This window comes from Bombus fervidus, chromosome 11, assembly GCF_041682495.2.
Source record: "Bombus fervidus isolate BK054 chromosome 11, iyBomFerv1, whole genome shotgun sequence".
In the NCBI taxonomy this organism is placed as follows: domain Eukaryota; kingdom Metazoa; phylum Arthropoda; class Insecta; order Hymenoptera; family Apidae; genus Bombus; species Bombus fervidus.
Window position 1 is genome coordinate 11,949,034 of NC_091527.1, and position 26,131 is coordinate 11,975,164.

At 37.0% G+C, this 26,131-nt stretch overlaps 1 protein-coding gene across 2 annotated transcripts in view; it reads right to left on the reverse strand.

Annotated features, from left to right (window-relative positions):
• Nucleotides 1-16,463, reverse strand: part of LOC139991863 (neural cell adhesion molecule 1) — a 75,450-nt gene extending 58,987 nt beyond the window's left edge. Inside the window, exons 1-2 of one of the 2 annotated variants that reach the window (XM_072012226.1) lie at nucleotides 16,293-16,463; nucleotides 15,657-16,184 (exon numbers count right to left, since the gene is read on the reverse strand). In XM_072012226.1, coding sequence (XP_071868327.1) covers nucleotides 15,657-15,720 — 64 coding nt within the window. In that variant the 5' untranslated portion in view covers nucleotides 15,721-16,184; nucleotides 16,293-16,463. Of the gene's footprint in view, nucleotides 1-819; nucleotides 2,958-15,656; nucleotides 16,185-16,292 lie in introns of those variants that run through there. The other variant, XM_072012225.1, reaches the window with a different exon arrangement.
• Between the last annotated feature and the right edge of the window lie 9,668 nt (nucleotides 16,464-26,131).

The following is a 26,131-nucleotide window of genomic DNA, read 5'->3' on the forward strand; positions in this document are numbered from 1 at the left end:
TTCTTAGAAAATGATTTCTCGCGTTTTTGCTCCGATATCGTGTATTAATTATTCGTGTTTTATCGGTTTACATCAATTAGTCTGTAGTCGATGAGTAGGTATAATCTACGAGAGAGATTTGGACAAACTGTCAATGATAGTCTGGATTTTAAACGCTATCGCGTGTAATATAGTTTTTATTAAAAATTATCTTCATTTTCAAAGCTCCTTTTTACCGAAAGACTTCTTTCAGAGTGAAAAACTCATCTTTCGTTAAGCAAAAATAGGAAAATCGAAAACGTAGCTGTAAAATATTTATCGTTGCGTGTATCGAATCACTAAAACTTTCATATCCATTTCACGGTGAACCAAATTGCAACAGCGAAGATGTACATATATGGTTTATACACCGTATAGGAGAAAGGAGTAGAATGAGATAGAATATTAAGCGGAGCACGGCGTCGCAAAATATTTGCAAATGATCAAAGTCAGAGGCGTGCGGATGGATCAAGATATATCGCTTGAAAGAATATTTCGATACGAATATCGTCGCGATTAATAAAAATCACGAACGCGTAACTGTTAAATTTTGATTTGTATTAAACTAGCCGCACAGGTGACGGAGACTATGTTTGAAACGATAGCCGGACAGTCTCCCGAGACAAAATCTACGCGTTATACGGCCATTTTACAGACATCGCGCGTCCCGTATTTTAGGTACAGTCTTTACGACCGTGTCGTTGAAAATCGCTTGTAATCGCAAATATAATTACAGCTGTGTTTTAATCGAACGTTGCTAGCTACGTGGTTGGTTGTGAATCAGAAGTTTCAGTTACTTACTCGGCTCGTCGACATCGCCAAGGAAAACTTCCGCCGCGACAAACCAAACCATCGTGCTCATCAGCAAAAGCATCCCCTTCATCCTGGGACTGTGTGTAATTGAACAGACGAGTCCTGGCGAATCCCCCTGCTCTCCCTCGAATATCCAACACCTTAACTCCAGGATAGCAAGTTGCTCGAGATAGCTGATAAGTTTCAATGAATCTAGTTCTCCGATAGGTTGAGTTGCAACTTCGCTCGCCAACCGATTCTCTCCGTCTTCTGGGATTCCAGAAGCTATTCGTCGTGGCACACCGTCGCGCCAACTTCACACAGCACACTCGCTTCTCTGTAACTTCACATCGCGATTTCTACCGCTTCTACTTCTTCTAACTTCTTTTCACCAACTTATAGACACGAACGAATAAACCCGAATATTTACGTACGTACAACTTGGACGACGTTCGTCCACGTCGACCGATCGACGATTGTGCAGCTTCCCAGAGACGAGAAAACCGTCGATCAACTTTCGCGTTACCGTGACCGTAAACGATCGCATACACACGCGTAGAATAATGCACAGACGCGTGTACAAACTGTGCAGAGTCGAGCAAACGGATCGAACGGGGTTCATTCACGAAACGACCGAACGAGAATGCGGCTCGACGAGGGTGCTTCGTCTTTTTTTTTTTTTTTTTTTTTTAATGTTGCTCGGTCATCCCCTTCGATGCAACTGCGTGCGTTCTCTATAAAACGTCTTCGTCGTTATTAATGGAGCTACTCGATCGGTTAATCGTACGCTCCGTCCACGGTCCATTAACGCTCGCTTCATACACGGTTACACATCACACGACTCGCCGTCATCGTTCGCCGATAATGACGTAACGCTGCCCTTTTTCAGTGCGAGTTGGCCGCGTAGGACGCGCTGTTCCAAGCGACGGAAATAGACGACCCCGACGATGCCGATGATAACATCGAACCGGTGTCATTAGGGTCCATCGGATACGATCGCCTCGGAGGGTGCATGGGATGTCATCAGAGTCGCTTTATGGTTCGTCATGATGTATCGGAATCCCGCTACGTCCGGTGACGACGACGACGACGACGACGACGACTCCGCTATCTTTTCGATTGCCACGATCACCCAAGACCCACGAATATCGAAACTAACGAGCAACAACGAGGACTCTTATTTTCTGTTCGACAGAACGATTACAAACTCGTTTTCGTCCTGGATACGATTCTACGACCAGTAGCCTAGAAAGTACTGGTAACTCTTGGTCCCGCTGGAAATACGAACGATTAAGGTCGCTTGCTCGGAATCGATGGATTTTTATTCATCCGCTGGAATGCTCCATCGAAACGCAAGAACAAGGACAAGCGTTTGTAAAGAGGTATCAGATCGCATCTAATTATATTCCTTTGTTCCAACAGACCTAATTTCAATCCTATTCACTGTCGCAATTACCTCGAGCTGTAAAACAGACCTGTACAATTACGTTAAAGGCGTACACAAAATACGAAAGATGGCACCAATACGACGAATCACGAGTCTTAAGGGCAATAATCGATTTCGTGTTACGATCGTTTTACTAACGGATAATAAGAGAAGCGTATCGGTAGGAAAAATTCAGTGGAAGTATGGCGAATATCGACGGAATTCAGGGAAAAAGTCGCGTAATCTCAGCGCGTGGTAGAAGGCGCGCTCACTGCTGCGTTGCGGCAGGCCTACTGACAGGGGCAACCGAGCTTTCGGTTCGGGTCGGCACGATTCGTGCGATTTCGCCACCCTTCGGCTCCAGTTTGGCTTAAAGCATTCTCCGACCACTTTTCATACCCCCTCCTGCCACGCTCTGATCACTACAGGCTATTCCCCTTGTTCAACCCCCGCTGAACAGATAAATGTTAGAAAACGGTGTGAGAAGCTCCAACGTCGTATTTACTATTCATTCGTTATCCAGGGGATTAGCGGAGAACCTTTGAAACCGATTACGGGTTATTTAGGTTCTACTCCCTGTGTGCATGTTATGATGGCGCTGTTGATCGACGCGAATAAAGAACATTAGTGTTAGAATCGAGCAGATTCTAGCCAATGAGGCTCTGGCTTGGTTGGATGATCGAGTCAGTTCGTACTTTATGCGCAAACCTGTCCATAAGTTGTTTCACTTTTCTTTTTTATTTTTTTTTTTTTTTTTTCGTCTTTTCGTTCTAAAGACTCTTGACGCGATTAACCAATAATCATCGAAATTTTTCGAAACGAAGTTTTCCAAATAACGAGGAATTCTACCATATCATTTTTAACGCGACGATCACTGTGCGTCCAGCGGGTATAGGAGCAAATTTATGTTGAGCATATTAAAAACCATGTTATAAATTCGTATAAAAGCCAATAAAGGAAGTTTGAACGCAAGCTCCTGTATTAATTATTGCTACTTCTCTCATTAAGCTCGTTAAATTTGAATCGCTGGTTAATCAACGCGTATCGTTACCTCGCTTGTTGTTTATCTAGAAAACAAAAGACAACGGAAACTCTATATTAAACAGAATAATTTTTAACACAGTAATATGATAAATCTATCCGTTGTTTCTGTCGAAACTTTGTCCACCACAAAGTATCAAAATTGATATCTCAAGTTGATATCTGAATTTTTTAAACGCGCCATAAAACTAACGCAGAAATACTTCAAAGTAGCCGTTTACCACATTTTATCGCACCACGTGTGTCTGCAGATGATCATTAAGGCAACAAAAAGGATTATTTCTCAGTTGAATGCCTCGATTTCTTATTAATTCAGGAATACCGTGTACATACACGTGTATAGTATATGGAATATTTAAAATGACAAATAATTCGGAATAAATAATTTACAAAATAATTATTTCTTCGTCATTAAGATTTCCTCCATTTTTGGTATTTACGTATCGAATACAAAGGTACTTACTTTCAATTTTTTATAAAGTATAAAGCTAACGTATTTATAAGATTGCCCTCGTCACCGATTTCGATCGTTTCTCAATACACTGTCCCGACAATTTTCATGCGAATATGTATATTTTTACATGGACGCGACTAAAGAAATGGGAACTTAAATGGAGATTCGTTTAACCTATCAAAGACTACGACAGACATTTTACCTTAAATACTCGGTATATTTTTGCACGTTGTACGTACTTTTAAGATTCGCCTAAACGCATAGAAATCCATTGCCTGATTATATAACACGCACAAAGTCCTATTTTATCGTTATTATCGAAACTATTATTATTCGTCGTTACTTACAGCACAGCTGAACGGATGTCATTTGGAAGGATGCGAGTCTGAGTCGTCGAACAGAAAGCAGCACGCCATATTTGGAAAAAGTTTTAAAAGTTTCTATGAAACAGAAAACACAATCGTCACTCGTAAACAAACACCGATAACAAGACACCTCTCGAAGCCGCTGTTTATTAACTATTTATTATTTAGCAATCGGTTGATCTACGATTCGTTTAAGATTTACAAATACGCGTTACTGTTAAACGTACGATATGTTCGCGTTCCGTTAGTTACCGTTACTATGCTGTTACCGTATCTTTTTATTAGGAAGTGTATCAGATATCCGGAAATAGCTATCCTACTACCCTCCATCGGCAGTACGACGAACTTAACAGCGTTTCGTGCGCTCAGCCGATTTTTACGAAACTTTCATCGGCCTTTGCAACGCAAATACACTGCCGCGAAACCTATTAAAGCGCGGTAGAAAGGACAAAAATGGATTCGTATGTCCGAAAATGTTGCAATATTTCCACGTGGAAAGTCGAGCCAGCCGTTATCCAAACAGCGGGCAGCTTTTTTTCTCTCGCCGCGCGGAGAAAAAACTTTCTCGCCTGCAATTGAAAACCGTCCCATTTGAATGTCGAACTTTCGAATGAACATTTTCATAAATATGTATCACGGGTTGGTGCTTTCTCGGCTTTTGCCTTGGTGCAAACTCGACAAAGGGAATAACATTTTTTCCTCCTCGGCATTTCTTCTTTCTTTTTTAGTCTTTTCTCTTCGTTTTTCTTTTTTTCCTTTTCTCTTTTTTTTTTTTTTTTTTCGTCATTCTGAGAATAAACTGAACGGTGCGCGATTGCGATAAACTGTTAAAGCTTGATTATTGGATTACGCAAACCGTACACGTCATTCCCCGTTCATCTCGATGCTGCGGGGAATCGATTTGCGCACGTGCGCTCGATCGGCCAGCCGTGTCGTGGAAATGTACGATGGTATAAACCGCTTCGTGCCACGTTACAGCGTGGTGGGCCGTCTTTTATATTATCGTTTGTTAGGAGCCTTACAATATCGACTAGAACTAGGTTTTGAACTTTTCAACAGCGTAATAAAACTAATGAAACACCGATCCAAGACGCGTATCTTTCTGTACCTAGAATTAGTCGCAATTATTTATCAAAAAACTACTGCCAACTACTTTACATAAGATAGGTACATATTTAATTACAATTTCTTCGATATACATTCGCAATTTGCGATAGTAGCTTTATAGATCAGCCATAGCGCATGCTTGTAAATTCGTACGGTTTTTGGTAATGAAATACCTTTCATTTAAATATCGTTGTCATTGTTTTTATACTTTGGACAATGATTCTAGCGTCGAGTAACTAAATATCTCTAGCGTAGATTTAAACGCGAATGAACAAATTTCCAATCGCTAGAAAAAGTATTTGAAAGAAACTCTTTTATCTGTTACGAAGCTTGTTACGAGGACGTAACGTTTAAAAGATCGGGAACCTAAAGATACCGTTACCGACAATTATGATCTCTCGAGTCGGTTACAAAGGATCTCATCGAATGAAATAGGAAGCGGCACGTTCGTCACCATTACGAGCGGGTTACTAAAAGCACGGAAAAGTCGACAATCGTGAGCTCGAGAAGGAAGTTTATTGCTTCTGCAATAAGTTTCCAGGGCGCACCCTAAGAAAGGGGTCAAGTTCAAAATACACACTAGTCACGCGATGCGGGGTACTCGGAATTTTAGGATGTCTTCCCGTGATAATAAGCTGGATACTAGATTTTTCATGATTCGTTATGTTTCCAATATTCAAACGCTATCGATAATGACAATAACTTGATTTACCAATGGAAAGAAGAAAACGCGTTTTGCCATAGAATTTTTTACATATTTTTAAGCTAACATATCGATACGAAGTAACTCTGACCTCGTTCGATGTATTAACAAATTTCTAGCAGAAATTTAGAAAAATGTCACGACGAGATCTTTTAATTTTATTGGCGTTAAAAAAACGAAGAAAATTCTTGTTCGACATCGGCTATCGAAATAAAGAAATTTCGTGTTTTGTTAGTAGTAAATAATTAAAACTTTTACGCTCTTCGAATCCTCGCCTTTGCCAGAATTATTTTGGTCGGAATTGTTCTACGTTAAGCGATGCGCGAATGTTCATAGTTATACAAAAGCGCAGTGTCTCTATAATAGCACGATGAGTGGAACTCGGGAAATTGAAAATGTTCCATCCTTTTCTATCTACAAAGGACAAGCGTAGAAAATAAAAAAGGATAAGAAAGAAAAAGTAACGATAAAATAAAGGGCGATATTTCGTTAAACAAGGGGAACATTTCACGGCACGCTCGCAAAGAACAACGACGAAAATAGCCAAAACGAATTCTTTAAAATGCGCTTCAAGAAAGAGAGAAACACCGCGTCGCGTCGCCGTCGTGACAAGATTTACTTGTTTCAACCCTTTGCCCTCAAACGTCATCTTTGTTTCATCTCTGCCACGTCACGTGTTTCTTATGCCAAACTGTGCAAGGTGTGCAAATCATGAAACCTTGCGCTGTTTTACATTTAGCAAGCAATTTTCTAGCGAAATTTAACTTCAACAGGTTTATTCGTTCAACGGTTAGCAACGAAATCAAGTACATTCTAACTTGATTTTACATTTTTTTACATTTCCGGGCATAGGATTTTCTATATTCCTATATTTTCTTTAAGCGGATGTAGAACGACATTAAATTTTGTTAATGGCTGCAGTAAACCACTTCTTTCGAGTCATCCACCATCTCGATTTTCCGGTTACTCGTCATTTTCATCCGTTTATCGCAGAAACTAACCGATGAATCAAAATCGGATTGCCAACGTTTCCTGTTTCATTATAAGACACACGATGCATAAATTTCACTGTACATCGTCTCTGTATTTCTGTTGAAAATGACAACGCGAATGCGCTGGTTACAATAAATAGTAATTAGAAGATAGTTGTAGATACAATCGATGGATTTAACCGATAGGTTTAAGATGTTCTTTTGTTTCTATCCCTAGTCCATGTAAGAAAGTGCAATAAAGGTTTTTCGGCTCAGAACGGTATGAAAGAATAAAATAATAGCTATCGTGATCCTACCTCTGAATACAGAAATTAGTATCTTTTTAGACACAACTAAGAAAATAAAACCCTCGTAGGAACGTTCTTTCCGCTTCCTAAATATTGAAAAAATAGGTAACCATCTTAGATAATTTCTCAGGCGTTATGTGTATTTTATATATTTGTTCGTCTTTAAACTTATTAAATATATAAAAATCGCACAATCTACTTATCGCGCTATTACATGTTTATACTACTTCGGGAAGTAACTATGTAATACACACTCGAAAGTTACTCTATTCGTGGTATCTTATTGAATATAACAAGAAAGTATATCTACGTTTGTAGGATTCCGTAAAAGCAAACGAATTCAATATTTCAGAAGCGCAGAGATCCCCGGACACAATAATAGATTTTTCACGGCGTTGCCGATGCAGTTCCTTGAACCGTCTCTAAAAAGCAGCTAGGTGGGACATCGGATTTGCTGACACGAAATCCTCGTTCTTGAACTGAACCCCTGGGATCGGAGCAGATCCGACTCAGGGTAAATATTGGAATCACGATGAATCTCGTAGATCGCCGTCCCGCTAGTCCGACCTTTTCCTATAACGACTTTTGTTCTTGTAAAACTATAACGTTTTTAGAAGCGATTTACTACGAAGAAATATTCTTCTGGCTCTCCTGATTCAGGTATAAAGATAAAAATAACAGTTAGAACGTCCCAATCCGCTCATATATTAATCCACGTCGAGCGGCTACGATACGGCTACGTTAAAACAGATACAAACGTTAACAATATAAATTTTGTTGTTCTTCTATGCCACGAGCTTCGTCATCTTCGCATACGTATACTCCGTGTGTTGGTTGCAGAAGGAACAACGTCATCTCGTCCGTATCATATTTTCCGAAAGTTTCTTCGCGTAATTGCACTTTAAATTTCAACAAGACTGTGATAAGCCCCACGTTTGTCCGATTTCCAGCGCATCTTGCACCTGCAAGTGCAATTATTCAAAGTTATTTTATCGATTGTTGTCATTTTAGCGGCCTTGAAGGTAAAAAGCTTTATATTAATTAAATGTTGCGTTTCCTCAGATACATTCGGTATAAGTAGATAGATTTATACAATTTATTTATTGAATACTCTACGCTCTAGCAACTGTATCGAAGCCTTAACGTGTTAACAATGCGATTTCTAGGACCATTCCTAAAATGCAGATGGAACATTGGATGTCTGTTTCTCGCGTTGCCATCCATGAATCTTTCAGCATCGAAGACTCGCGCATTCGGATAAATTTTCAGATCTCTATGAATCTGCTAAACAGGAATGACAATGTTTTAATCCTTTCGTATGGTTACTTTCGTCCCTGAGAACGTGTAATCCTCTAACGCTATTCCGAAGAGCCACGATGCCACTAGATACTTTCTTAACGTACATACGTATAAAAGAAAAGAAGAAAATATTCAAATACGTAAATTATGTAGGCGCTGTAAATTTTCTAATCAATGAATGACTTTTCAGAAAAATAAATTGCAATGCTTATTTTAAAAAAGTAAAGGAATCGAGGGCACGCGTCCAAATACTTCGTTTCTCTACGAAACTAGCTCTCTTCGATCGAGAATACATTCGTCTCGTTACTGAAAGCGCAAGAACCGATCAGGTCGGCGGTGTATCTCGCCGAGATTTCACGACACTCGATCAACTCGCCTTCCGCGATCAATCTGTCCAGATACTCGTCGAAGTGGTCCGACCACTCTAGCAACAAGTGAAACATCTCCTTCAACTTTCCGAAGGTGAAGACAGGCGAAAGCCTGGTGCTTAAGGGCCTCCATCTCTCCGCTTCTAGTCTGAAGAGATGTTCCGATAATGGCTCGACCTATAAAATATGCGTCGATATATTGGCAAACTTAAGAAATGCTTTTTATCGCCGCACCGGCGATTTAAATTGAAGGAAGATTTTCGAAAGGCTATTTACTTTCCTTCGACCATCTTTTACCGCCATTTTTTACGCTACACCTCTAAAGTACACCTCGGCAGACAACGTACTGAAACTAAAAGTAATAAATACTGTAAAACCATGGAATATAGAAGGTTCGATGGATTTGTATGTTTTGTAAGTGCTAAATTCAGTTACTGGTTAACTCGTTAATTGTCATCCGAATTTTTTTATTACCAAGGAGAAACGTAACTGAAAGTTCGTCTTAACCCGGAGGGGGACGGTTATAAAAGATAAATAACGAATAAAGTATTTCCAAATTGTCCACATGCATTTAGCATTGCATATAAACGAATAATATATTCGGGAAATTGTTCGATTCTGCATTTGAGAATTTTGATAAATTTGAAAAGATAAAATTAATTAACCATCGGTGTAAGTATACAAAATACGTAGGTACTTTACTATTTTGTGAATTATATTGATAAAACGTAATGTAATGCAATACCTTGACACGTGCATCTCCTCTATAGAGGAATCGATGCTGACGTATCTAGCCAAATTGGCATCCATCAGTGGCACTTAAAAGTCTACACGAGTCACGTCCAGTAAGATTTAATTTCACGAATTAACTCGAATTACATTCGAATTACAAAAGTATCTTAACACTTTGGCTGCGCCTGCAAACAGCTTCGTACAAGCCGACAAATCTTACGCGATCCATTAAACTTGAAATTGCGAAATAAAAGCAACCGACTTGCCAATCGCTCGCCTGCCTTGTCCCGTTCAAGCTCGGGGCTACATGAAATTTCTACAAAAGCGTAATCACCAGAGATTAAGAGCGAATAAAACAAAAAAACACGTAAGAATCTTTGATCCGGGTATCAGAGAGCGAGTCGAACGCCAAACACGTTCCCCTTTTATCGCGCAATAAAAGAAAAAACCTACCCTCGCACCCTCTTTTAATGACCAACCCCGTGGAACGTAAATCGATACGCTTCGCGACGCAACGCCGGCAGGCATTCATTTAATTAGCCAGCTTCGACTGAAAACGAAAAAAAAAAAAAATAAATAAATAAATAAAAGGGATCGAAGAGGATAAAAGAAACGGTATAAGGGTAAAGGGGAAAATAATCCAGTCGTGAGCAACGGGCGCGTACCATGTTGTTACGTCTTCGTTCTCGTTGAAACGAAGCAATTTACAACACAACCAAACGGGGAAAAAGCGCGGCATGCGACGTTGCAGGTGGTTCGTTATGCCATCAAAGGGCGAATCGAGTTCCACTCAAGCACAGTTATTAAATGCAACATACAAACGTGTTGTGCAACATTGATTTTCTCTAATTGCCCTTGTTCCTGGTCCGTCATGGCTGAATTCCCAGCGAATCGTTGTCGTGGATTGTCCTCACCCGTTTCACAGGGGGCAGGGGGTTAATTAATATGCATTGTCATTTAATTCGTCTCCATTGTCGGTACGTGCGCGGGACGAAAAAACAAAGGGAGAAAGGCCGAATTTTCACGGACGATTTTCCTGCAAGAGACGAGATCGGGCATTATGTACGAAGGATTTCTAATTTATGAAACAATCACCTTTACAAATAGACGAGTCTAAAAGGTTACTGTGGACGAGCCACGGTAACTGTTTATGCATTTTCACGATAGAGTTATCAAAATGGCTAAAACGAATAATTTCTAATTTTTTATACTCGCATTTATAACGATGCATTTTTGGCGATTCTTGAACGATTTTTTACAATATACACGGATTACTCCCGAAAGTACGTGTTCGTGCTTTCTACTTCTTTACCGAGCCCCACAATTATCTCTATCTGTTTAGTAGCGAAGAAATACAGAATTCTTAATCATCTTATATTCAATTAAACATAATTTTACACATCGGAATTAATTTTTGACCATTAAATTAATTAGGAAAATTAAATAAAACTATCGATTAATTTCACAATCCTACACGCACCTCGTAAATAGGAAATCGTAAGTAACGAAATAAATAAGTATTATCCATTTGCGAATAATATATTATACATACGTCGTTATAGATGAAAGTAAAAAATTTCAGTTCCCTAATCTACGTGATACAGAAACATAATACCATATAAGTATTGAATATCTATATCAACTTTTCAGAAGGTTATTAATAATAGATTCTCGACACCGTGAAAAATTTTATGACCGTACATTTAATACCGCTAGAATGACACGAATGCAAAAGGGGTTTTATCATTAATGCGAGTTTCCTATTTCGATAAAATACTGTTTCGTACCTATAACAAGTGGAAAATACTTGGCGGAATTTATTTTGTCCAATTGCGCGTAGTCGTGATAAAGTATCATTCATTGCGCGTAAACCGTGCTACTTTGGTACAGATTATCTCCGTTATCTCTGTAAATAATATTTTATCGAATCGTCTACAATTGCACGAAATAAATAAGTTTTCGGTACGGATAAAACGTATATGCTACATGTTTAGCGAGTATATTACATTTATCACGATATACGCTAGCTATAAAATATCATTTATCAAGTGACTTCTCTTTTTATGCGTTACGTTCGTTTCATTCGCGAGTGAAGCAAACAATTACAAATTCAAAGCACCCTGGTGTTTCAAAGCATGCAGTTGTTAAAAATCGATAACTTGTATTTTTTGTATTAAAAATACGCATATTACAAAGGATATTCTTGACATTTATAGCGCCATAAAGGAATAGCGTAAAACCTTTCAATTTAAATGAGTCTAAACTATTCAACATACCAGCAATTTTGTAAAAATTATTGCAAACTTCTCCTAAATATAACAAAAATATCTACATATACATTTCGTTCTAACCAATTTCTGTTGAAATCTATGGCAACGTGTTGCATCTTTTTTAACAGGTTGGTACATCGTACCAACTGCATATGCATATGTAGGTGGTTGTTAGCGACGATAACGAAGATTGAAAATATCGTAAGGATCAAACTTTCTTATATATAACATCGTACCGAAATCTGTTTCTTACGTAGATCCTTCGAAATGAATTCTTGAAAAAAGTCCATTGTTTCAGGCGCTGTCCCTCTTAGTCCTTATAGTCTGAGAGAAACTAAAAAGAGAAAGTAAATTGTCAGATGTAGTACGTAACGCTGTTATTAATATTTATTTCCTATAAAATGTAGAAAGCACGTATTTTTTGCATCCGACGCCAGAAACGTAAGAAATCTTGAGAATGAAAAAATAATTATTTCCTACTTCCTTCGTTATTTTATTACGTTATCATTAACTGGTCCTATTAGTCGATATCAGTATAGCAAGATACAGTAGATTCTAAAAGTTATTCGAGTAAAATAATATTAATTTACGTACATATGTACCTGTACACTGCATATTACGCGTATGAGAGTTGATCGACGCCAGAAACTTTGAAAAGCTCGTCACGCAGTACGTGTCGCATTGAAGTAATCACATTGGATTACTATACAGTTTGTAAGTATGTACTACTTCTTTCAATACAAAGATACGAAGATTCGTTACATATCGCCACTTGCTCTTTTCCTCTTTTCCTGCTTTCCATCACGCTTTCGCTCCATTGTGCATGCTACTGCCAGCTATCATTATCTACTGCCGGAAATAGAATTCTTCCCGCTTCCCCGTTCGTCAATGAGACACGGACGTGATCAAAGTAATCTCGCTAGAAGAGAAGCAGCTGATGAGACAAACTAAACTGTTAGCAAGAAGAAAAAAGAAAGAGTTTACGACGGATACGGAAATGAATGGAAGAAAAGTAACAAAATCGCTTTTCTGCTCGTGTTTATGAAAGAGGAAATTATTCTGTCCGGTTGGATTATCCTGTTCCGTGTTTTCTTCTTCGTCGTTTGATTGTACGTGACCACTGAAGAGTTGCCTGAATGATTTTCTCCATCTACAGCTGTACTGCATGCGTTTGAAATTTCTATCTCTAAAATGAAACAATAATTAAGCGATTAATTAAAGATAAAGTTTTCCGATTGGTTTCTACCGATTCTATCTGAATCGTGATGAGAGAAGCGACTCGTCTAACCATAAATAAATAAAATTAAAACGATAAATTGAAAAACGATACAAATTTAAAAACTACATTTTCAGATTTATACTTCAGATTCACATTTTTATATGTTTTTATATGTCGGAGATGAAGGGACGCCGGAGCCTTTCTTTCGGAATATTTGGGAAGGTCCCCAGATACTTTGGTCCAGACTTTTTATTATAGTCATACTTAAACGATAAAACTGAGAAATAGCTGTTTATGAGTCGAGTCAATTATGATTATCCGAGATTTATGACAGTGGGCTTGGGCTCGAAGTGACATAATGGGTCACTGAACGTAACTCTCCTTAAAAATAGGGCAATTCCACTTGGACCGAGGCGCAATCCGATAAGTTCGACTAGCCCAGTGAACACGTACATCGAGTTCCTAATCGCGATCGTCGTCCCGTTGACCGTGTGTTCGTTATCGAACCTAAATTCATCGTCATAGACATCTCGCTCAATCATCGATATCACTTGTTAACTTTTGTAATACATTCCCATAAACAAACATCATCCGGTATAAGACAACTATGGACAACTAGCAGCAAGACTCATTACACGCGCCGTTTTCCAAAGAAGATCCGACATATATATATATGAAGAATGTCTAAATATTTTACATCAAAGATTTAAAATAAAATACAAATAACTACTCGTTCAAATTCGAAGCTTCTAATTCATTAAACATGCACAGAATTGAATCAGATACAAATTGACCGTCGTATCGCTCCACTATCTTCTGATTAGTTTTGATCTTTTGACATTTAGAATTGTGAAATATTCCACCGCCGGTATCTCCAACCATCGGCAATTTTTTATTTGAAAGCCGGAATTTATTCTTTAGTTGCTTAAGGCTTCTTCGCAGCTCGAGGGAAAATTTCACTTGAAATAAAGATAAAAAATGATAATTTAATATAATGAACCATTCCAATTAATTTATTACTTTTATTTCAGAAATAATATAAAGAATTTAACTCTATAGTTTGTGTGAAGATCAAATAAATGATCAGTCAGTTGTTACCTTACGTATTCCTGTTATAACTTTTTAACGAAGCATTTATGAACATAGCTTTATATGCTCTATGACATATGGAATATACTGAAATCGTTTTGGAAAAAAAATCTAGCTCAACCTATATAGCGGCTAGCTTGAACGATATACATATATACATGCTAACTTGCGTCAAAACCCATGTGATTTTGCTGAATGTCGCTACATCAAAGGAAACTGTACGCTCGGTGTGGACAAATACTGCAACGATCTTCCTACCTTGTACACACTGAAATAACTTCGAAGATGAATGAATGACACACGCGCGTTCGAACGAATTTTTATGCGTTCTTGCACGAATTGATGCGACTGTGCCTAGTTTCGCTCGTTTTTGCGCTGTATACCCTACTCGACGAACCGTATCATAAAAGGGAACTTGGATAATCAAAAAACTCCGAATTTTTCGAAATTGTCCAGAATTGCAATCGGAGAAGCATCGGGTAACTGTCTCCTTTTTATTACGTTCTCGTTCTTCGGGATAAAAACACAAGAAATAAATAGAGACGAATAAAAACGCACAATTTGTTAAAACTTTGACGTTTAGATAAAACACAACATTCTCTAGATCTAATCGTTTAGATTTTTCCTTCGTTGATATCGTCCTCAGATTCAGAGTTCGAAGAAACGATGATTCATATGCATCGTTCGTATACGTATATGTTAATAACAATTGAAATATTCTGGCGACTGATCGTGGACCACTTCGTAGGATAGAAATTCTTGAAATATATTTAAAATATTCGTTGAAATTTTGTTTTAGCGAATCGCTTTCGGAATTTCGCTGAAAACCTTTGCATACCAACGTACGTTGTTTTGCATAAGGAATTCGAGGAATTTTGTAATCTCATCATAATCGCCAAATCACAATAGTCATTCTGTAAAAGGCGAATTTTAATTTACTCCGTGAAGTTATAGTACGTTTAAGATACGATAAAACGAATTAGCTTCGAAAAATATCAAATTACGATTTACGATTATGAAATGCGTGTCACGGATCTGCTCACGGGTTAATGTAAGCAAAACGACGTATGTCGACTCAATCTCCACACTCCATCTCGCACATAGTATCATTATAGGCGTAATTTCGCGAAATTTATTAGAAAATTGGGAACCATTTTAACTCGAATATTTACAATAAAAGTTATTTTTATATCGGCAACACTTGTGAGTTGAAATATTCGTTCTTTACATGGCAACGTTGCGATTGTTTTCTAATAACGTAAATTTAGATAAAACTTCAATTTTTTAGTGAATACCGAATATTAATTTCATTGTATCTTCTCCTTGAAGATATTTTTCAACGCAGTGATGGATACTCTTAAAAAGTAAATTCAGATAATGCTGCAATCTTTAATGAATCTTGAATATCAACTTCTCTATAATTTCTTTATAAAGGCAATGATGGATGTTCTTCGAAAGTAGATTTTATAACACAAGAAAAATGAACTTCATTACCTGTTACAAAGTACTGTAATAGGGGAAAACAACCTTTGCAACGTTCTTCGTTCTTCTCCTCCATAGTTTCTCCCGGACACTGAATCCTTGCCGGGTACTTGTAAAAGTTTGCTTGTAAGAGGAGGTGATCCGATGCATCCAGTTCCTCAAAAACGTCGCAAAAGTAATCTAATTACGAACAAAATGTCAGTACCCAGCGCAAACGTAAAGTTCGCGTCGTAATTCGTAATTCCTATGAATTATTATACGATAACTATAACGCATTACTAGACGAAAGCCAAAACAAGTTACACTACTACTGTACAGTATGATATCCTCGCATAGTTTCTCGAAAAGCCTTGTCCTCGGTAACCAAGTTCCTATAAGTTTCGTATTTTAAAAATTCACCACTCGTTCCAGGACCAGATTTAGCGAAGGACCCAGATACATCGATGCAAGAGCTTCCTTTATGAATTATGCAATGGATTCACACAGTGCGTCCGGGGTTTTGCTTCGTACGAGTTCCTGCGATCCTCCAAAATAGAATGACTATGGACACAAGGCGGACGTAGGACGACCATTATTAGCATAACCACCAACACGCTTTATCCAATCTAAATTGTTTTCAACCACGAAGATGTCAAGAGTATAAGATACCTGGAACGATTACCATCTACATGGATCCTTCGTAGTATAGTGCATTATTAATATATACATCGACGCTATCCAGTCTGAATTCTTGTTGACCACAAGGACGTCAGGAATCTCGAGTAAGTCTGAAGCGATTACCACCTATAATGGATCGTTGGTAAGTAGCATCTTTGTAGTCGTTCCAAGTATCTTACCGTCCTCGAACATGCGTCGAATCGTGTAAACGACGATGCAGTTGAACGAAGATACTTTTGGAAGCAGTTTTCGCGTAAATCATACAGTTTGTCACATTCATCGATAGTGTCGTCTCTATATATCCTTGTACATAATATGTCCTTCCTAGGGTAGCTCCTTGTGTGTAAAACACATATATCGCTCTACATTCTACGCGTCACGTTCCAGAATACTAGCAAAACATTGTCTCTGTGGTAACTCGTGTTCCACCGTGCACTAATTAAAAACTGTTTGCTATTTGGGTCACAAAGCGCGACAATGTCGATGACCCGTCTTCGTCTCGCTACTGCCTAACTATGCAGATATATTTACTTTCTAAATCACTGTGTGAACGTGGAACACCGTACATATACGGTGTACACAGCTGACAACGAGACGCTGCTCTTTCACCTACATACATACATATAAGTATAGGTAGCATACGTAGGTAGCGAAAGGGTTAATACGTTCATTACGTATGGCGCGTACGTCGTATCTTAGAGCACAGCGTTTCACGGTAACAACGTGATATCAAAGCGAACGTTTTGATAATAGTAGTCGTTCGTTGTGTCAATTTTCGATATTTCGTGGCAAAATAGTACGCTCCTACGTATATGAACCACCGTGTGTCGGCTATCGATTTGTAAGAGATACCTCAGCTTACTCGAAAAACGTGTGTTCTGCTGCCAAAACATTTACATACAATGCACAGTTACGATTGCTCCTCGCTGTTGACAAAGTCAATTTTCAATCGTTGATAAAGTCTACATGGAAAAACGATACAGTTAGGCAACTCCAAAGAAATTCATTTTATTTACCTATGAATATAGTAATTCTAGGAATATAACAATATAGGAACACTATCGAAAAATGCACTCTTTCCTAATTTCTATTCGTTGTTTACGAAGATACTGCCTTCTACTACTAATCGTCTAATATGATCTAATATAATCGTAGATGATATCGTAGAAATACTTAGTAGTTATAAATATATATGTATACAAGAAACAGATATCGAAAACGGAAGGTCACTCCAGATACTAACTATGGTAAATGTCCAGGAAGAAGGAGCCACCTCGACGATTTCGACGACTGTGAAATACATGTAAATCTCAACATTTTGAACAACTTTCTCCTATAGCTATATGTATTATGCATATATAAAAATATTCCGTCGTTCGGTCTTAGTTTTCAATCTGATTTTGATTTTTGGACATTGCTAGCAAGTATATAGCAATGTTCTCGAATTAAAACCTTCTTAAAAATTAATAGAATTGGAAAATATCGATTATTTTTATATTTGCATAAATAAAACATTTCCGTTTGATCGGAATCTTAATACTAAATGATACGTTACTTTAAAAATTAATTGTCGACACTATAGACGCGTTAAGAGGAAAAGAAGTACCCCAAGGGTTTTCCAAGTAGCGCTATAGAATTAAAAGCATAGAATTTGCTTTCCCCTAATATTTGTAAATATAACGTGTTGCTTGAATAAATAAAATTCTAGGCTCCAATTGACTAATGACATCAGAGGCCGTAACCTTTTTCCATGGGATCGATCTCATTTATCTTAGATTGGTCTACGTTTCGATGTGAGAGCACACTTTCGTGTTTCACCACTTTTACCAACGCCACGTGACCGACGTGATAGCGACAAAGAAAGAAAATGCGGTGAATGAGAATAACATTGAGAAACGGAGAGAGACAGAGAACCTATATGCATAATTAGAATATGGTAATGGTGCGTTGGCCCATTTGCATCATTGAAAAATAGTTCCATGTCACGGGATTGCCTTTTTTTTATATTGACGTCAAGTATAATAAAAGGGATAACATAGCATTTTCTGATTAAATGTAGATTTTATCTCGAAGAAAATGGTTTTGATAAGAAATCAGGAGCTGAATAAGAGGTCTGAAGAGTCTTGTATTTCAATATCGCTTGCAACAACGATATACGCATGATACTTAACTCTTAGATCTTTAAGCTTTTACGATGATTGATCGATGTCACACGTTTGGTTTTTCGGGATCAGTTTACTTCTTCAGGGTATATCTGAAACAAATCATTAAATTTTTGTAATCCTCGTATTTCGTTTCGATAAAATAGATTTGAAATCTTTTTTACGCCATGATAATAAACCAAAATATAATCCACAACTGTTAAACTATTTAACATTAAACTATTTCCAATCATGAAAATGTCGATATATGTTTATCGAAATAGTCTTGTTCGAGAATATTCCTCTTCCGCGAATTGCAGAAGAGAAATGAAAGAAGTTTTATCGAATGATGGTATTATTTTTGCAAGAAAAAATGTTAAAGTGTAACAACGATACAACTTCACCTTAAATGCTATATCTTGGAAAAGGAAAAAATATTTCGGTATACAATAAACGTACGAAGCTCATCGAGACACCAACACAGCTTTGATCTGTGTTGTATTCGATTATGTAAACAAGTCCTGTTGAACATACAGATTTGTTTAATAATGTCACCCTGAATTGCCATTATTTTTATCTCGATGTGAAATCTCTTGATCCTAGACGATAATTCTACTGAGAAAATAGAAAAAGGCACGCAAATATATAATTAAATGTGTTTACTCGCGTCTATTATTAACTTTACTGCCTCGTTTCTTAATTTATGTTCAAATAAACTCGAGTATATTGTAAAATTTTGATGTAGCTTACAGGATAGCGTTTATTAATATCACTTTAATATTCAAACGTTTTGATATTTGGAGAAACCATTTGGCGTTGTCGAGAATGGTGATCGTGACACGTAATTTGTGCATTGTGAAAAGAGCCTCTGAAATTGAGAAATTGATTAAAATTTTCCACGAAAATTTAGATCCATTTAGATCATATGTCTGATAACTTTTGTAACTTTTACCACTTAGATAAATCTTGAAATTACAACAACTTATCGGTTAAATGGTCCCATAAACATATCAAAGTATCTAAATTAGAATAACGATATCAAATTTCTCCTTCGTATACCTATGTCTGAGCAACGTTATAATATAGAAAAGACTTAAATATTCGAATAGCATTTTATCAATACCGTTACTGAGAACATTCAGATTCGGATGCAGAGTTGAACGAACGATCGATGAAGAATTCATTTCATTTGATATTTGCGGAGTAATACCCAGAGAATATTAAAACTTTACACACGTAATCGAATTGTACAACAACATTTAAAATTTAAAAGCGGTATATTCGATACGGCAGTAGATATCATTTTATTTTATACTTGATCGTTAACGTCGTAAGGGAAACAAAATAAGGTACGTGCGATGTTATTTTATGGTTCCATTTACCTTTTTTTTTTTCTTCTTTATCACTCTCTAGTCGATCTAAATATCGTATTTTATGGCCTACGACAGTATCGTAAGAAATAAAAGACGTCGTTACGCGTTGCTCTATTAAATTTTATTCGATGATTCTCATTTACAAGGATATCGTAAAATTTGGTTTACGCGATTTCCCTATACCATCGAAAAAACTGTCCCTATACCGTGACATCTTCAACTTGTTCGTGCAATTGTGCAACGTTCGAAGATCGCGTGCTTCGATCAACGTAATGTAACATCTGCAGGAGAGAAAGGTCTTTCGAGACTCGTTCAACGCAACAACAGCTACTGGCTTTTAACGTGTACATATATATTATATAGATTAGATAGATAACAATTAATCTAAAATCTATTAAATTATGAAATTAATCACTTGACGTTTTCACGAAAATCTAAGTAAGTAAGTATACGATACAGGACGAGTTCTCTATATGCTCCTTACATATGTACATATGTTGTAAAATAGTTTATGAGATATTAAAAGAAAAAAATAACGAGAGAAAGACAAGTATAAAAAGCTGATAAAAATAAATAAAAAGTTCTCGTCCGTATTACATTTTTCAGTGTCAAATTTTTTAAACATCGGATCCGGAGGACAATTATCGCCATCCATGTTGATTGCTCTTATTATAGGAACTCCTATAGATGTTGGGTCTGCTGTAACCTCAAAAACATGCATCTATACGAAGTCCATGATCAACCGTATATTCACCCATTTGAACAGTAAATACGTCTGCTAGTACCTATAAAAAAATTGTATTGTTAATTATTGATATGAATATTAATTTAATGATACGAATAATTCTGTAACCTACTACGGTTAGTTAAAACATGATTTTCACAATATCACTACATATGTATTTTACATAATTTCATTTCGTTTCTATTACAAGAACATATAATTGCTTTTTAACATGAATTATGCATGCATTAATAAACATGCATTATATGATAATATATTAATTGAATTCTTCAACCTGTATTTTAATCACTCTGTTTGCATGGTATGATTATGATTTTAATATAAACTATAATACATATCATTAATAGAGAGGATAATATGAAACCCATTTTCGTTTTTATAAATTTTATCTAAAACTATGTGATTAATTTACCTAATTACTATACACATATATACATCTAATCGTCGTTCATTTCCAACTTTCATGTCTAATTGGAAGAATTCAAATGAGAAAAAGAGATTTAATTAGACAATTCACTGATCTTGCTATGGTGGTCGTTCGAGTATTTGCGAGAAGAAAATATGCCAATAACACTTTTTCCAATGGATACGAGTTCGTCATTTTCCTCAAAGGAAGCGGAATTATTCGAAAAGATCCATGAGAAGACGCGTCTCGATGAGATGTACATTCTTTGATTGTTTTATTTACCGTAGTTATTTCCTATACACATCGCTAAGTAATTAAACAACTTGACGAATGTTACTGCTGCGTGAACACAACGTGTTCTGTCACGTGAAACGAGGAATTTTTCTATCTATCTATACGTTCTCCACTGTACATGGTTAAAGACTGTTTTAAGAGCAAACCGTACAATTTGAATGAGCAAATAAGGTAAATGATCCATCGAAACTTTTAACGTTGGAACGAGAGTTCGAAAAATGATCAATTTCTCATTTTATATTTTCTGTCTCGTTCTTCTCTCGCCTAAAACTAAATGCATCCGTCAGAGATTGAAATTTCTCGAAGAAATATGCCTGTGTATCAACAAAAATGATCTTCTCGGTCTGGAGGCAGCTTCTATCAGTGGCCTTTCTCCTCTTCACGTGACCATATTGAAAAGAATACGAAATAAGGCAGCTCATCGACCGTTAACATTGGCATGCTCCCAGTTAATCGACAAAACGGGCATAACGTGACCTGTATCCGCTATTTTTCGATTCCTAACCTCGAACGAGTTATATCGTTGCTGCCTAAAGCAATACATCGCTCACTGGCCAAAAGATAAATATACGATATCCTTGATGCATTCTTTTCACGATGAAACTCTTGCTCTCGAGAATATCTACACGAGAACCTAAATAACCCCACGAATAACCTGGACACTGGCGTTTCTCAAAATAGGCAAATATATTTATCAGAATGTTAACGTTAATCTTTCTCCGACATTTCCACCTATTTTTGATATACTAGATGTTGTTCGATGTCGTTCAACGATTGCCTGAAGTTAGTTATCAGCGCATAACCTCAATCGTCAGAACATCTCGATAAAATTTCACGTTTCAAGTGACATCGTATATGACACAGTTATTTATACTTGTTTCTTATAAAAAGTTAAAATTATAATACGTATACTTTTTACATTTGATCCTAGAAATACGATAAATCTTGACAATGAATAAATAATTATTTTCTAAATCGCTTATTCCTATTTTCAGCCGATGCATTCTCGATCAGTATATAATAAATTCTCAAAACAAAACCTCCATCACAGACTTAACTGTACTGTCAAAATTACTAATTTAGTAATTAGTCGATTATTACGAAAATATGTGCATGTGCATTAATGTGCACTCTGCATAAACATCTGTAGTTCAATGATAATGCGTCGAGCCTAATATTTCCTGAACGAATCGCTTTCGTTAGAAATTCAATTTATCCCTGGAAACATAAATCGACGAAGCGAAAGCGGAAGTTTCGCAAACGCTAACTGACGACCTGCTATCACTTCGATAATACACGGACGCTTTACGAGCTTATTCCAATTCCGACTGGATGGACACACGGTTAAATGGATTTCGTCAATTCATTTACCACTTGATCTAGCCGCGCATTTCAATTATATGTGTACTCTTTGTCAGTAGTAACCGTTAGCGTACCATCGCGACATCGTGGCGTGCACGTGCACACTGCACGCTGCACGCTGCACGCTGCACACTGCACACGCCAGCCACACCAACGACAGTTGCTGATAAAGTCGTGGGAGCGGATGCGGTCCACGATACAATTGAATTAATCTCGATCGAACAACACCGTGCCACAAAACGAAACAGGAAATCGCGTTGCCGCGCGCAAAATCGAGCAAACGCGGCCAGTCCGAATCTATTGCCCGTTATTAGCCGTTACTGTTTTCCAGAACGTTGCTCGTTATTGGCCGCCGCCGCGTTTTTTCTTCCTCTTCCTATCTGTTCCTCTATGCTGCGCTTCGTTAATTAGAATGTAACCGGTGCGACGCGACGCGACGCGACGCGATTAAATTACTCGGCTAGAAGTAATTTATACGATCGCGAACCAGCTTGATCGTTCTAAATCCCAGGCATACATCGGTTTTATAGAGAAATTTTGTTGTCGGCCCGTAGATTTGGAAAAATCGCGCGTCTCTGATATCTTTTGTAAGGGAAACGTCCGAAAGATAAAGAACGCCGAGGATTTATCTATTCTCGTCGTTGCCGAGATCTTCGAGATAATAGATTTTAGGATAAAGAAAATTTATTGCGTAGATACCAGATTTACTTGACTGACTCGTTCTTAGTACATCGGAGATTCTCTTTTTTAGCGTTATTTGTTAGTTAGGAAGAAATTTTAGCTAGTTATTCTTTTGCAGCATAAACAAGAAGTTATATTATATCAAAATGTTAAATATGATTTCCTAAAAATAAATAATAAATGAAAAGAAACCAGCAGTTTCTTTTAACGACATAAAGTTTGCATACAGGAATACATACCTAGGAAATTGAACTGCAGTTCCGACAAATTTCGATTCGAATTATAAGTTACAGCACTCTCGTGAATTTATGATACGCCCTTACGTAGATTGCTATTGAGAGAAGCTATAGAAACCCCAAGTTCTTTAAATTTTAATTAGGATCCAAAGTTTTCCTGCTCGTAACTAATTAATCTAAAAGTTCTAAGAGAGAAGAGTTTTGGGGAAACTTGTATTTAAAAACATACTATAAATCCACGTAAGTTATGAAATTTGTTTTTCGCCTTGTGTAAATAGATATGGACAGTATTATAAACACCTGTAACGAGTAAATTTGTAACTCGTTTTCAATTATAAATTTTTCTACATACAAGGTTACCCACTTAACTCGCAGTCCGTGTAAGCAAAAACGTACGACTATGGTAACAATGCAATGGGTACGCTTGCTACTGCAATCAAACGTCGCTTTCCATCGATAAACTGTTGCCAGAAGTATAATTAGGCGAGAGAACATAAAGCGGTTTGGTTGTCACCGAAAGACTTTAGATTTGACGTCGTAATAAGGAGTAGACGATCGCTGAGAAAGCGAGCCTCGCGTTTTCGCCCGATGATTTCGTGTGCCTGTACGCTCCTAAAGTTGCGAAGCAAGCAATGGCACCTGGTTCTATTCCCACGTCTAACTCAATTTTGTTCTTTTAATTGCTGATATTTTGGATTGTGCTTACCTGAAATATAATTACAAAGTACCTTTCTTTTAAATTGCATTTAGACGTCAGAATTATGAGCGAATTACAATGAAATTGTTCGCGTTCCTGCAAACATCAAGGTCCTTCTTCTATATCGTCCAGTAATTTCCATTTTTGACGTATTAAACATTCAGAGACGCCGAACTAACGCGAGAACAACAAATCATACGAGAAAGTTAGAATGTTAACTTTGTAACGATATGCTCTTTTTACTTACATATACTTACATCGGTGATCACAAGGACGCTGAACAAGAAACAGATGTATCGTCGATAGCAGAATTTCAAGACCCATGTTTTCTCGTACAGCCTGTTGATCTTATAGCGTACCATGAATTCGTTAAATTCGTTAGCCTCGAGAACCGAGGGAATATAATTCTTCTCATCCGTGAAATGTCTTGGGGAAGACGATCGTCCAACGATGAACGAAGTTAAAAGGAAAAGCGTATTACGGTAAATCATCCATGCTATGCCGAAGGTTCAAATTGCGTTTTCTCTCAAAGTTCATCTGATCGAAGATTCGAATTAAGTTAGCCTGCTCGTTTTGAAGAGCCCTCCTCGGCTCCTGGAACTTCCAGTCCACCTCCATTTGCTTCTCCGCTATCTGTTTCTGCAAAGTAGCTATACGGTGGTCCAAAATATTATAATCCACCTTTGACGGAATCGCTGGTCCATAACCATCGCACGGCACCGCTTTGCTGTCCTGGTGCGCCATGTCCGATGTTAACTGGCCAATCTTATCGCGAAGCTCTGCTAACTGTGTCAATCTCGACGACTGCAGAGATAAGGAACACGTTGTTTCGATTAATAATACGTCAGCATTTTCAAGATTGAAAAATGATCGTTTGTTATAAACAGATCGCAAATATTTACGTAATACGAATATTTTCATGAACACGAGTAAAAAATGTTAATCACGTGGAATAAATTCAATCGATAAAACTAACGATTAAGTTATAAATATTCTATCTTTTTGATAAATGAACAGAATTGTGACTGAAATTTGTTTAAAGTTATATCGTTTAAATTTTTAATCGAATTTGAAGATACATTTAGGACATTCGATTTAGTAGAACGGAAGCGTTTATTAATTTCTGGAGTACAGAATGATTTATTGAATCTATCAGGTTTATTCACTTATTAAGTAATATCATTAATCTATATCATTGTGATTTGCATGCGGTAACCAACGTCGATAATACAATATAACGATATTACATGATTCAGTAACGCATCAATATTCGTATAACATGTCAAAAAATATTTGTACCTACCTATGTGTCAAACATTCCCATGTATGAATAAAGCGCTTTTTCAAAAATCAGTCTTCGGATCTATCGCGTTCTTTATTTGCAGAAAAGTCTATATAATTGTTTCCTTCATATCGTTTTTTCAAATTTCTTCCCCGGTAATTCATTCGCCTTTATGAAATCACAGCCATCATCCAAAATATCTTTGTCCATCTCCGTTTTCTTGGGCCCCAGCTTTTTCACTGCATAAAATTCATTTCATTAACAATATATATATATAATTATAGTTTCTTAAAAAATGAAATACGTAGTATACATAGCGTTTCAATACAATCTCCCATCAGTGATCCTTGCAGAATCTTCCAAAGATAATACAATCTTAATTGTTCTTAATTTTTAAAGAATATTATAATTTCTAGTAGTCAACTACGCCAATAGTTTTCAAAAAATATATATCATAAGTTTCAACAAATAAGAAATGTTCTTTCAATTTAACTAATTCTGTGCAGAACAATAATTTATGACTTTACTATTATATTTTGTTATACTCGTTTCACAATCTACCAGAAAAAAATACCAGAACACGAGTAATTTGAAGTCGAAATAGGAGGAAAAG